Source organism: Anomaloglossus baeobatrachus, chromosome 4 (assembly GCF_048569485.1).
Source record: "Anomaloglossus baeobatrachus isolate aAnoBae1 chromosome 4, aAnoBae1.hap1, whole genome shotgun sequence".
Lineage (NCBI taxonomy): Eukaryota > Metazoa > Chordata > Amphibia > Anura > Aromobatidae > Anomaloglossus > Anomaloglossus baeobatrachus.
In genome coordinates this window covers 431,800,708-431,815,552 of record NC_134356.1, presented here as the reverse complement: position 1 = coordinate 431,815,552, position 14,845 = coordinate 431,800,708, and the positions used below count along the sequence as shown (strand labels likewise).

Below are 14,845 nucleotides of genomic sequence, written 5' to 3'. Positions count from 1 at the left end.
CAGCTCTGCTAAATACTGAAGGCACAGCGTGTGGGCATAGAACATGACCACCTGCTGCGAGCTTTTGTCAGAGACTGAGCCATGTGGTGACGTCACTCAGGTTAGTTGTGGTCACAGCTGGTGGTTGCCACGGTCGTCCACCTATGACTTGAGGTAACCTGACTTCAGGTAACCTCGTTAAACTCAGTGACCTCAGGTGAGGTCACTGAGCTCACAGACCTGCATCTCCTGTTAGAAAACCACCAAGATATGCTGATTTTTTACACCATATTCCTGCACTCTATCTACACCTCCTGGCAAAACATTGCAGCAATACAGCATCATAACGCATGTAGATTTGATGCATTTTTTGCCAGGAGGTGTAGATTAGGTGCAGAAATGTGGTGTAAAAATTTCAGCACCAAATCTGCATCTCTTGGCAGAAAGCTGCACAAAAATTATTTTCATGCCATTTTGGTGTGATTTTCTGCCAGGAGATGCAAATTTGATGCTGTCGGCACCAGATTTCATCAGCAGATTTTCACCTGGCAGAAACCCACACCGACTGGCGTCTAAACTTTTTTTGGGAATTTTTTCTGCTGATATTTTTACACCATACATCTGCAACCAATCTATAACTCCTGGCAAAATTGCATAAAAACAGCATGCATTATGATGCAGTATTGATGTGATTTTTTTGCCAGGAAGTGTAGACTGGGTGCAGAAATATGGTGTTTAAATTTCAGCACAAAGTCTGCATCTTTGGCAAAAAAAATATGCAGTTTTCTGCCAGGAGATGAAGATCTATGGACTCCGTAACTTCACCTGACATGAGGTCACTAGTGCAATGAGCTTACCTGAGGTCAAGTTACCTGTGGTCACAGATGAAGGAATGTGGGAACCTCCAGCTGAGACCGCAATTAACCTAAGTGACATCACCGCTCATCACGCAGCTCAGTCTCTGCCTGGATCTCACAGCATGCAGTCATGTTCTATACCCGTGCTGTTGTGAATACATTTTCCAGTTTGGGGCTCCCTCTTGTGGTCAGTGCCATCAGTGCAGTTGATTTGTGGAATGAAAGACACACCCCTGTAGAGGACTGGCAATCAGGGTCAGATTGGGATATATTAGAGTTTTTTTACAGTTGCAGACAGTGCTCCTTCAAATCCTTTCCTATAAAGATAGTTTGGGCCTCATCTTTGCTGAATCTGTCTTTTCTAGCTTTGTATTGTGTTTTTCTATGTCACCGTAGCCTTTACATGTGAAGAGCTATCTATCTATCTTAGGGGACTGCTCTGAGGCAGATTAGCTTTCTTATATCTCTATCTGTGAGAATATTTAGTTCTCCGGCTGTGTCGAGACGACTAGGTCATCGTAGGCTCGTCCCACGGCTACTTCTAGTTGTGTGTCAGGATTTGGTCTGCAATCCGTTAAGGTTCCAGCCATTCTGTTGCCACTTGGGATTCTGCATGTTTTGATCCTCCTCGGTTCCTGAATCATAACAATGCGCGCTATGCCTTTAGTAATATGGCAGAGCTGGAATCTTCATGTGATGTTGTGTGGATTACATTGGATCTGGGTGTTTTGGGGGTTAATAAAGGGGTGCAATAGTTGTTTTTTACATTTTATTTCAAATAAAGAATTTTTTGTGTTTATTTCTTTTCACTGACAAATTAGTAATTGAGGGTCACTATGCCACTAATCTAGGGCATAGTGGCAGCTGTGAGCTGTTATTCACTTCTTATTACCCTGATTGCCACCGCACCAGGGCAATTGGGATGTGCCAGGTAAAGTTCAGAAATTGCTGCATCTAATGGATGCGACAATCCTGGGAGGCTACAGGCTGCTATTGTTAGGCTAGGAGCCCAATAAGCATGGGTCTTCCCAGCCTGAGAATTTTTTTAATTATTTTTTTTTTTTTAAAAAAAAGCTGCATTCGTTCCTTCATATTTTGATACACAGCCAAGATAAGCGCACGGCTGTGAGCTGCAGCCTGTAGCCGTATGCTCTATCTGTGATGGGTATCATAACATGGGGGACCCTATGCCAATTTTTTATTAGTTTATTAAATTTTAAGCCAATGGAGATGCACAGACAGCATCTCTGATTGAAGGCAGTCAGCTACGCTGTCACACAGCATGGGGGCGTGTCTGACTGTAACCAATCAGCGGCATCGGGACTGCAGGTGTGCATGGGAAGCAGTACATATGTATGAGGTTAATGAGTGGTCCCGAAAGTAGTGTGAGTGGCCTGAAAGCAGTTTACAGCTTCGTGAGAGACTTGGTAAGTGTAACGTGCCTGTTCTCCACTTTTCCCTTATTTTTAAAATTACCCAAGTTGCCTGACCTGGATCGTTACCCAGAGTTTCCTGAAAACTCCAAGCCCAGTGTCGGCGCTTGTGTACTTTGGAACCCGTGCGGATCCAGACTTTTACAGTCCGGGTCCGCCCATCACTAATCTGGAGTTGATCCAAATTAACATAATAAAAACTTGAGCATCAAACCTTGTGAAAACAAAAATATGTGTCAGTCTTGTAACTTTTGGCCATGACTGTATGTACATGTGTATATATACATACATGCATAGATACAGTTGAAACCAGAAGTTTACATACCCTATCTAAAAAGACACATATGCATGTTTTTCTCCTTATCTGACATGAATTCAGAATAAACCTTTCCCGTTTTAGTTCAATTAGGAACCAAAAATATTTATATTTGCCAAATGTCAGAATAACGAGAGAGAGAATGTTTTAAGGCATTTTTATTACATTCTGCAAAGTCAAAAGTTTACATACACTAAAGGCCACTTTACACACAGAGATACATCTTTGGCAGATCTGTGGTTACTGTGGTTGCAGTGAAATTGTGGACAATCAGTGCCAGGTTTGTGGCTGTGTACAAATGGAACAATATGTCCATGATTTCACTGCAACCACAGATCTGCGAAAGATTTATCTCTGCGTGTAAAGTGGCCTTAAGAGTACTATGCCTTTAAACAATATGGGACAGCCCATACGATGATGTCATGTCTTTAGAAGCTTCTGATAGGTTTATTAGCAATATCTGAGTTAATTAGAGACACACCTGTGGATGTATTTTAATGCACATCTAAAACACACTGCTTCTATGTTTAGCATCATGGGAAAGTCAAAAGAAATCAGCCAAGATCTCAGGAAGAGAATTGTGGACTTGCACAAGTCTGGTTCATCTTTGGGTGCAATTTCCAGATGCTTGAAGGTGCCTCATTCATCTGTTCAAACAATTATTTGCAAGTACAAACAAGATGGGAATACCAAGCCATCATACCGCTCAGGAAAGAGACGGGTTCTGTGTACCAGAGATGAATGTGCTTTGGTCAGACATGTGCATATCAACCCAAGAGCAAATGCAAAAGACCTTGTGAAGATGTTGGCGGAAGCTGGTAAGATTGTGTCATTATCCACAGTGAAATGAGAACTGTATCAACATGGGCTGAAAGGCCTCTCTGCCAGGAAGAAGCCGTTATTCCAAATGAAACATTAAAAAAGCCAAATTAATGTTTGCAAATGCACACAGGAACAAAGACCTTGATTTTTGGAGACATATCATGTAGTCCGGCAAAACTAAAATTGAACTGTTTGGCCATAATGACCATCATTACATTTGGCAGAAAAAAGGAGAAGCTTTCAAGAATAAGAACACGGGGGTGGCAGCATAAATTTATGGGGTTGTTGTACTGCAGGAGGGACTGGTGCACTTCACAAAATAGATGGCAAGAACATTGTATGTCAATACTGAAGCAACATCTCAAGACATTAAAGCTTGGGTGGAAATGGGTCTATCACATGGACAATAACCTGAAACATACTGCCAAACTACTAACAAGGGGGCTTAAGGATAACAAAGTCAAGGTTTTGGGGTGGCCATCATAAAGCCAGGATCTCAATCCTATGGAAAATTGGGGCAAAGCTGAAAAGGCAGGTGCGAGCAAGGTGAACGACAAACATGGCTCAGTTCAGTGGCGTAGCAAAGGGGGGGCAGAGGGGGTGGTCCGCCCTGGGTGGCACGTGTCAGGGGGGTGGCATTTTGGCCACTCACCTTCAGTTCTGCTGCCCCCGGGCCGAGTCTCGGGGGCCACAGTCGTCGGCAGGAAACTGTGGCTGCCGTCCCTTTAAGGCACACAGACCACAGCGTTCGCTGCGTCCTCCTGGTTTGAGCTTCATCTGTGGGCGGAGCTACCACTACGGCATCCTGCTCAGTCCCACAGATGAAGGAGGCGCAGTGCCAGCCAGTAATCCCCAGTACAGCGCATCCCTCCGGCACTGTGTTGTCCCCCTCTCCTCCGTGACCGAGCGGTATGTGCTACACCCCTCCCCCCCCCACTCGACTTGTATGTTGCCTCCCAGCCACTCGGTTTATGGGCCCCAGTGAACTGTATGGACTTCTGCTCCCCCCAAGTGTATGCTCTGCCCCCCCCTGAGCCGTATATGCTGGCCCCCGGAGCCGCGTGTGTGGGCCCCCCAGAGCCGCGTGTGTGGGCCCCCAAGAGCTGTGTTTTTGTCTATATGTATGCAGCAGAGCTGTGTGTGTTTGTCTGTATGCAGCAGAGTTGTGTGTGTCTGTCTGTATGTATGCAGCAAAGTTGTGTGTGTCTGTCTGTCTGTATGTACAAATTTCAAAGTTGAGGGCAGAATATGACACCATATCCAACAATTATAAAGGCTACACCCCAAAACAGAATTTGCATAACAAGAGAACAAAAGGTTACCGTAGTCATATAACCAAATAAATAAATTACAAGAAGTAACATACAAAGACAAAAATAAAAAAATCATATAACAATTAATCAGGCTTTTTTTAAGGAGTGTCACTGATGGCAATTCACATAGGGCCAACACCCCACATGTGGCAAGAGTATATCAATAAACAGGATTAAATGATTGTATGGGAAAATCTAGTATGGAAAGATTAAATAGTTATAAATAAAGAACTCTAGACATGTCTATACAGCATTATTACCATAAATTACAACACAGCCATAGGCTAAAAGTAGAGACTCCATAGGAAAATTAGATTGCTAGAGTATAGGGGCTGTACACATGTCAGAAGAACATCATTACCATACATTGGGAAGCGGACATAGGATAAAGGATAAAGTGAGAACTCTGTAGAGGAACTCACACATAATAATTAATCCATATTATCAAATGCTGAAAACCTAAACCTATGAACCAAAACCCTAATAGTCAATCACTCACCCATTCTGGCTAGTGGTGCCCAAGAAAAACGTGCCCCGACGAGCACGTTTTGATTACTTCTTCAGGGGGCCGTACTGTCATGTATGCAGCAGAGTTGTGTGTGTCTGTATGTATGCAGCAGAGTTGTGTGTGTCTGTATGTATGCAGCACAATTGTGTTTGTCTGTCTGTCTGTATGTACACAGCAGAGCTGTGTGTCTGTATGTATGCAGTAGAGCTGTGTGTGTGTCTGTATGTATGCAGTAGAGCTTTGTGGGTGTCTGTATGTATGCAGCAGAGCTGTGTGTGTGTGTCTGTATGTATGCAGCAGAGCTGTGTGAGTATAATAGGCCTACATACAGTGCCTACAAGTAGTATTCAACCCCCTGCAGATTTAGCAGGTTTGATAAGATGCAAATAAGTTAGAGCCTGCAAACTTCAAACAAGAGCAGGATTTATTAACACATGCATAAATCTTACAAACCAAGAAGTTATGTTGCTCAGTTAAATTTTAATAAATTTTCAACATAAAAGTGTGGGTCAATTATTATTCAACCCCTAGGTTTAATATTTTGTGGAATAACCCTTGTTTGCAATTACAGCTAATAATCGTCTTTTATAAGACCTGATCAGGCCGGCACAGGTCTCTGGAGTTATCTTGGCCCACTCCTCCATGCAGATCTTCTCCAAGTTATCTAGGTTCTTTGGGTGTCTCATGTGGACTTTAATCTTGAGCTCCTTCCACAAGTTTTCAATTGGGTTAAGGTCAGGAGACTGACTAGCCAACTGCAACACCTTGATTTTTTCCTCTTGAACCAGGCCTTGGTTTTCTTGGCTGTGTGCTTTGGGTCGTTGTCTTGCTGGAAGATGAAATTATGACCCATCTTAAGATCCTTGATGGAGGAGCGGAGGTTCTTGGCCAAAATCTCCAGGTAGGCCGTGCTATCCATCTTCCCATGGATGCGGACCAGATGGCCAGGCCCCTTGGCTGAGAAACAGCCCCACAGCATGATGCTGCCACCACCATGCTTGACTGTAGGGATGGTATTCTTGGGGTCGTATGCAGTGCCATCCAGTCTCCAAACGTCACGTGTGTGGTTGGCACCAAAGATCTCGATCTTGGTCTCATCAGACCAGAGAACCTTGAACCAGTCTGTCTCAGAGTCCTCCAAGTGATCATGAGCAAACTGTAGACGAGCCTTGACATGACACTTTGAAAGTAAAGGTACCTTACGGGCTCGTCTGGAACGGAGACCATTGCGGTGGAGTACGTTACTTATGGTATTGACTGAAACCAATGTCCCCACTGCCATGAGATCTTCCCGGAGCTCCTTCCTTGTTGTCCTTGGGTTAGCCTTGACTCTTCGGACAAGCCTGGCCTCGGCACGGGTGGAAACTTTCAAAGGCTGTCCAGGCCGTGGAAGGCTAGCAGTAGTTCCATAAGCCTTCCACTTCCGGATGATGCTCCCAACAGTGGAGATAGGTAGGCCCAACTCCTTGGAAAGGGTTTTGTACCCCTTGCCAGCCTTGTGACCCTCCACGATCTTGTCTCTGATGGCCTTGGAATGCTTCTTTGTCTTTCCCATGTTGACCAAGTATGAGTGCTGTTCACAAGTTTGGGGAGGGTCTTAATTAGTCAGAAAAGGCTGGAAAAAGAGATAATTAATCCAAACATGTGAAGCTCATTGTTCTTTGTCCCTGAAATACTTCTTAATATTTTAGGGGAACCAAACAGAATTCTTGTGGTTTGAGGGGTTGAATAATAAATGACCCTCTGAATAAACTTTTCACAATTTAAAAAAAAAAATAAAAAAAGAAATAACATTCTTTTTTGCTGCAGTGCATTTCACACTTCCAGGCTGATCTACAGTCCAAATGTCACAATGCCAAGTTAATTCCGAATGTATAAACCTGCTAAATCTGCAGGGGGTTGAATACTACTTGTAGGCACTGTATGTGTGTAAAAAGGTGAAAGTCTAGGACTAATAGCAGCAGTATACAATTAGATCTTTGATTGTAGTTCCATGAAAAATAAATATTTTGATGGCTTTCCAGATTTTAAAGGTTTCTGGATTATTGACGGCCAATGGAGGGGGGTGTCAAATTTGACGACCGCCCCAGGCGGCAAAAGCAATTGCTACGCCACTGGCTTAGTTATACCAGATCTGTCAGGTGGAATGGGCCCAAATTCCTGACAACTATTATGAGAAGCTTGTGGAAAGATATCCAAAACATTTCACCCAAGTCATACAGTTTAAGGGCAATGATACCAAATATTAACAAACACTAGTGAAATGTATGTAAACTTTTTAATTTGCAGAAAGTAATAAAAATGCTTTAAAACATTTTCTCTCACTCATTTTTCTGGCATTGGTAAATATAAATAATTTTGGTTCCTAATTGACCTAAAATGGGAAAGGTTTATTCTGTCTTTATGTCAGATAGTAAGAAAAACATGCAGATGTGACTTTTTAGATAGTGTATGTAAACTTCTGGTTTCAACTTTATATGCATACATATGGGTTCTGTATATATTATTAGGGAGAGGGTTTCACCAAAGTAAATATAGACATTGACATATGGTATAGTTCATTACTGCAAAGCATGTTTCAAAAATAAAGAAATAAGGTTGTAGATTGTCACTTATGAAACTGGGCGCCATTCCACTAGGAGAAGGCATGATGGATAATTTTTTTGCAATTGTTGTTCCATATCCCATTATCCTATTATTTTTCTCAATGCCCTGTATGTATGGTGTCTATTTTTGCTGTGATATCTACTACTGACCAGACATTGTGATACTGACTATATATTACAGCATACGTGACCCCTGGTTGTGATCACTTATGCCGGCGTCACACTGTACGATATATCGGGCGATATGTCATCGGAGTCACGTCGTTAGTGATGCACATCCGGCATCATTTGATATATCGTACCGTGTGACACCTCCGAACGACTGTGAACGAGCAAAAATGCTAACCTTATTGTTGCTCGTTGACACGTCGTTCATTTTCAAAATGTCGGTCCTCCTTCTGCGCTCCGGTTGTTCATCGTTCCCGAGGCAGCACACGTCGCTCTGTGTGACACCCTGGGAGCGATGAATTGTAGCTTACCTGCGTCTCGCCGGCAATGCGGAAGTAAGGAGGTGGGCGGGATGTTACGTCCCGCTCATCTCTGCCCCTCCGCTTCTATTGGCCGACGGCTGTGTGACGTCGCTGTGACTCCAAACGTCCCTCCCCCTTCAGGAAGAGGATGTTCGCCGCCCACAGCGAGGTCATCTGGGAGGTAAGTACGTGTGACGGGGGGGTTAACAACTGTGCGCCACGGGCAACTAATTGCCCGTGATGCACAAACGATGAGGGCGGGTACGATCGCTCGTGCGATCGTACAATAGATCGTCCCGTGTGACGTCGGCCTTAGGCTGTATTAAAGAAGTTGTCCACTACTAGGACAACAACTCCTAATTCCACATATTTCTCCCTGGTAAAATATTAAATACTATACTCACCTCCCTTACCAGCACCTTTCCAGTGGTCTCTGGGTTTCATGTGGGGTTGTGACGTTACGCAAGCCCAGCGTAAATCAACGCCAGCTGCTATATCCCTTCGGACTAAACGAATTAATCAACTGGAAGTGACCATTGCAGCTGCACTGACTTCTTGTTGATTGTTTGTTAGGTCCAAAAGCGAGGAGAAAGATAGTGATGCTGATTGGACACGGAACCTGCGTAATGTCACAACTCCACGTGAGCCCCAGCACTGTGATCCCAGATACCGCTGGAAAAACGCTGGTATGGAAGGTGAGTATAGTCTTTACAGTATTATTTTACCTTAGGGAAACATGTGGAATCAGAAGGAGTTGTCCTCTTAAAGGGAATCTGTCACCACTTTGACCTTTATAAACTGTTAATATGAGCATACAGTTAATAGGATGCTGAACATAGTCTTACCTCTATGGCTCATAGCAGATTCCTTGTTGTTGAAATGTCCCTGACGGACACAGTAAGCGATCACGTTTTCTAATGCAACCATGCACTGGGACCTCAGGTGTAGCAAAGATGGGATCATCGTGGAACCTCATGTGAGTTGCGTCAAATATGCAGGGATGTTTTGGGGCTTATTAAATTGGTGAAAGAGGGTGATTTTTCAATAAAGGATGTTTCTCTGTGTTTATTGTTCTTTTACTTACAGGGTTTGTAATGGGGCGGTTACACATTACTAACCTCGGTTTGATAACCCCCGTGATTTTTTGACAAATCACAGCTGTTATTAACCCCTTATATTACCTTGACTGCTACCGCAACAGGGCAATGAGCCAGGTAAAGCAACAAATTGTTGCATCTAATGTATGCGACAATTCCGGGGTAGCAGCGGGCTGCTATTTTTAGGTTGGGGGGGCCAATAACCATGGTCCTCCTCAGCCTGAGAACACCTACCCCAGCTGTCGGCTTTTTGTTGTCTGGGTATTAAAATGGTGGGGGGATGACTGCACGCTGTTTTTTTAAGTATTTACTTAAATAATAAAAAAAAAGAAGCTGCATGGGGTCACTTATTTTTTGATACATCCCAATATAATGCGTACAGCTGGGGGCTACAGTCTGTAGCTGTCTGCTTTATCTGCGCTTAGTATCAATACACAGGGGGACCCTACATTATTTTTTCAAATTATTTATTTATTTTTACACTGTCACAGAAGGTGGGCGAGGTAAACAGTGAATATGCATGAGGGCAAATGAGCACACCCGGAAGTAGTGTGACAGCCAAGCAGAAAACTTGGTAAGTATAAATGTCCTGTTTTAATCTCTGTTTTGCTTCCTTTGAACTTTTATTGCTCAGGAACGGGATTTCAGAGCAGAAACTACACGTCACAGGCGGGACAGACTGTGATGCTACTAGGCGGCAAAAAGGATGCTAATAATTAAAGCAGGCTGGACCATCTTCTGGGCAGCATACACCCCATAGCCTAGAAGAACACATCAGCATAAAGCGATAAATGATGAGATTTCAGCAACAAGTCTGTTGAAATATTGAACCACTCCTGCCCCGTCCTCATTCCCCGTTTTGCCCTACTGTGCATGCGCGGGTTCCTGCTGCCTCTCCAGGCTCTAAGTGCGGGATTCCCGCTACTGCGAATATGCGTGGCATGACCAGTGATGCGGCGGTTCCTGATTGGCCATCGCGGTCATCACCGGTGACGTGGCAGTAGCTGACTGGCTGTCGATGACGTCATTGGTGACATGGCTGTCCCTGAGTGGCTGTCCCTGAGTAACCGCGGCCTGCGCCATTGCCATCTGGCATCTGGCTTGGGGCAGGGCTTAGGCTATAAAAGACCCTGGATGATGCCCATGGCTGTGCGAGCGTCTTTCTAGCTCAGTGACACTATTGGTGCAGAGCAGTCTGTAGTGGCCACAAGCTCCATCAGCTCTGTAGTGCTTGTGACTGGGCTGCAGGAGTTCTTAGAAGCGGTAGGCAGGATTAGGCATCTGGTGTTCATCGCACCAAGAATCATGGCGAAGTACACCCAGGGTCAGCTAACCCGCTCCTGTCTTACCACTCTAACCATACTAAGGCAGCTCAGTGACGTCAACTTGGCTGCGTCCTCTGTCCGGCTGTGCTCCCTTTGCACACAGACAATTCTCCGCAGGTCTCCCTGTGCTGTTAACAGGAAAAGTCCTGTTCTCGGTGGTGTGCTGCGAACACCACTGATTGTGTTTTTTATTTTTGTTTTCCTCTGAAGTTGTGCCGTTTGGCTGCCTGTCCATCTGTGGCTTTGTCATCTGCTCAGAGGACCTTGGGAGGCGTTATAGCTGTTACTAGTTTTGCTCTAATCGTCCTCCCGCGTAACAAAGTCATGTGCTATGAGGCATACAGGTAAGACTATATTCAGCATCGTATAACCTGTATACCCATATTAACGTTCAAAAAGGTGAAAGGTGTGACAGATTCCCTTTAAGCTTTTCTATATGTTGTATATTTGTGCTTTACAGCTGGTACTGTTATATGCCAACTTTGTGTTAACATTTAGTTGTATGACACTCATTTACAATTTACTTGTCACATGTCCTTTCTTGCTATGTGTGTCTTCTGTGTGATAACATTTAAACCCTATGGGTCATTTCTTCTAACAAATTATGCTTTGCATTTTTTTTACATTTGTTCTTGGCTACATTTGTGCATTGGAAATATAGACCCCAATGATTTTTAGCAGTCGTCACATGTTGCTATATCATGTCATCACAGTAACAATATAAATGTAAATCATGAGAACATAGTGGAACAAACAATAAGGTTTTGAAACATGAGCAGGAAGCATCTCTGAGAAAAGTAACCTGGAAATTTACTTTACAGTAATTTTATGATACAATTACAATTATATTTCTACATGATTTGATATCTTGTATATTTTATTTACTCACTCATTGCACCATGGTGTCTTTGGAATGTGGACAGTCACATCAAAAACACCTTTTTCTCCATATTCAGCAGTGAAATACACTCCAGCAACAGAACTTATTTTATTTCCTGGGAAATGGAGCAGAACACTATCTTGTTTGTGGCTTTTTGCCCAATTCCAGGCCTGAGCTCCGATAAGAAGACCTCCTCCTTGTTTTACAAAGGATACAATCTCCACAGCCTGACTATCATCATATCCAGATATGCAGAGCACTCCCAAACCTTTCTTCAGACCAGAGATTTTCTCCACTTTGTATCCAGATTGAGAAAGGGCCTTCTCTAAATTTTTGAAGTTTTTGTCAACACCAATTACTGCTTCTGAAGATGGTTTCAGCCAGGTTATTGCATTCTTCAGGAAATTCATTATTGCAGGATGATCCAAATATGCTTCATGGCTCATAACTACTACTCGTCCTTTTCCGTATTTAGATGCAGCAACAAGAACATGATTTTTAGGATTCACTAAAACTGGGAATGAGGTGTCACCAGTCAGAAACAGATTGGATGGCAACATGTCACCAGAGAAATCTAGGCTTCTGATGTCCTTGACAAGGGAGTAGTAATCTTTCTCCGAAGTCATATTTTTATAAGCTGTAATACAAATAAAATTTTGGTTACAATATCAATATTTTTTGTTGTAAAGGTTTTGTATAAGTTAAAAAACAACAACTTTTTAATCAATGTCCTTATACTTTGTTCACATATGCTTTCAAGGTTGTATTAGGAGCCTCTGTTAGGCAATTGGTCAACAATATAACACAAAATGAGAGCAGGTTCCATTACAAAAACTGAACAGACCCTATCATTTAAATTTTTTTAGAACCCGTCATGATAGGGAATCCTAACTTTCTTTATTTCTAGTGTTCTGCTCTGATTTTTGGATATTTGATTGAAAAGTAATTTTAACCTACCTCTAAGATGGTGGCCAATCCACCTGCTCTTTTCTTGGAATCAGGGTTAATGCTATGATTTTATGTGGTGCACCTCAGATATAAATAACTTTATAAAACAGGAGAGCACTTTTTATGTACTCAGTACGATCTCATTCCAGTGAATGTCAAGTCTAGAAACAGCACTCCAGTCACTACTCATCCATTCTGTGTAGGGTTTCAGTCCAGCACCTGTAGCTGCGCTTACTACACTCAGTATAAGGCCAAATTCAAACGTTAGTGAAAATGAAACATGGTCCAACTTCAGGCTGTGATGTGTGGACTAGAGATAAGCAGATTTGATAAAGGTTTACCAATCTCAAATTCGGTACGAGCCTTAGCCGGTTCAACTCGAGCTAATACTTGTCCCAAAAATCGGAAATGTTCGGTTTTGTTCGATAACTGATTGATTTTGCCAAAAATGCTTTTCTAATAACATGTTATGCTTTTGGATACAGGAGAAACAAAATCCAGTGAGCTTAGGCATAAATAGAGGAATAAAATCCTAAATTTATTTTACATGTTAAAAATAATCTGCACTGGCACCAACAGAGCTGATGCATGGAAAAGAAATCCAACTAGTTTTGGCAAATAAGCCATGCCTTAATGATGGATCATATGCTTTTGGATAGGATTTTGGTGCTGCATGATGAACAGGGGGATGTGTTTAATGAGTGGAGGGAGTCAGACTCAGGACTCAGGAGAAGCCAGAGGAGCAGTGCACTTTTTTCTTAACTTTATCTGTGGATGTTCCTACAGCCAATCACAGAGCAGAAAACATCCATAAGGTTCAGTAACAAGGGCTTGTGTCATTGGCTGCCTAAAGGCCCTGTCACACACACAGATAAATCTTTGGCAGATCTGTGGTTGCAGTGAAATCATGGACATATTGTTCCATTTGTACACAGCCACAAACCTGGCACTGATTGTCCACAATTTCACTGCAACCACAGATCTACCACAGATCTGCCACAAATTTATCTGTGTGTGTGACAGGGCCTTAAGTCACATGTCCTTCTGCATATAAAAGGAGGACATGCGGCATCTACGCCATTTTGGGAATGTTAACGCTTAGGAAAAGTGCTGCCGATGCTGTTGTTTGACAGCTTACCTAAAGGTTTAATCATAGGAAGTTGAGATAAATAGGAGAGCGATAGTATAGAATAGGGACGTGCAGTGTAGGGAAAGGTGTGTGCCAAAAATTGGCATTAAATAGGAATTGCTACTTGTGAGTGCCTGCTAAAGAGTTGCCAGTGAATGATCTAAAAGGTATTGCTACTTATTAGTGCCTGCTCCAAATTACCCAGTGAACCACATTTTTAGGTATTGCTACTTATTAGTGCCAGCTCAAAATTAGCCAGTGAACCACATTTCTAGGTATTGGTACTTTTTAGTGCCTGCTCAAAATTTGCCAATGAACCATATTTCTAGCTATTGGTACTTTTTAGAGCCTTCCCAATATTGCCATCTAAAGCGGGCTTTACACGCTGCGACATCGCTAATGCGGAGTCGTTGGGGTCACGGAATTTGTGACGCACATCCGGCCGCATTAGCGATGTTGCTGCGTGTGACACCGATAAGCGATTTTGCATCGTTGCAAAAACGTGCAAAATCGCTAATCGGCGACATGGGGGTCCATTCTTAAAAATCGTTACTGCAGCAGTAACGAAGTTGTTCCTCGTTCCTGCGGCAGCACACATCGCTGCGTGTGACGCCGCAGGAACGAGGAAGCTCCCCTTACCTGCCTCCCGGCCGCTATGCGGAAGGAAGGAGGTGGGCGGGATGTTACGTCCCGCTCATCTCCGCCCCTCCGCTGCTATTGGGCGGCGGTTCAGTGACGCTTCAGTGACGTCGCTGTGAAGCCGCACGGACCGCCCCCTTAGAAAGGAGGCGGTTCACCCGTCACATCGACGTCGCCGGACAGGTAAGTATGTGTGACGGCTGTTGTGCGACACGGGCAGCGATTTGCCCGTGTCGCGCAACAGATGGGGGCGGGTACCCACACTAGCGATATCGGGACCGATATCGCAGTGTGTAAAGTAGCCTTTAGGCAAGAAATAAACAATTTATCTTTTGTGCAAGGTGTCTGACAGGAGTGGGCATAGGGTTTCCAATCATCTGTTTCAAAGGGGAAGGGTACATCAACCATGAGTTGGAAATCATGACGAGGTTGGGGTGGAAGGGTGAATAGGCGGGGTGCTTGAGATGTATGTGTGGGAAGTTCTAATGTTAGTCAAAAATCTACTGTGCAAACACTGACTCAT

The 14,845-nt window shown here is 43.5% G+C and overlaps 1 protein-coding gene across 1 annotated transcript in view; it reads right to left on the bottom strand.

Moving 5' to 3' along the window:
- The window catches only part of LOC142301615 (TRPM8 channel-associated factor homolog), a 123,044-nt gene extending 109,038 nt beyond the window's left edge, over positions 1-14,006 (bottom strand). Inside the window, exons 1-2 of the mRNA XM_075342643.1 lie at positions 13,993-14,006; positions 11,616-12,236 (exon numbers count right to left, since the gene is read on the bottom strand). Of these exons, the coding sequence (XP_075198758.1) occupies positions 11,616-12,232 (617 nt within the window). The 5' untranslated portion in view covers positions 12,233-12,236; positions 13,993-14,006. The remainder of the gene's footprint in view (positions 1-11,615; positions 12,237-13,992) is intronic.
- Positions 14,007-14,845: the final 839 nt, after the last annotated feature.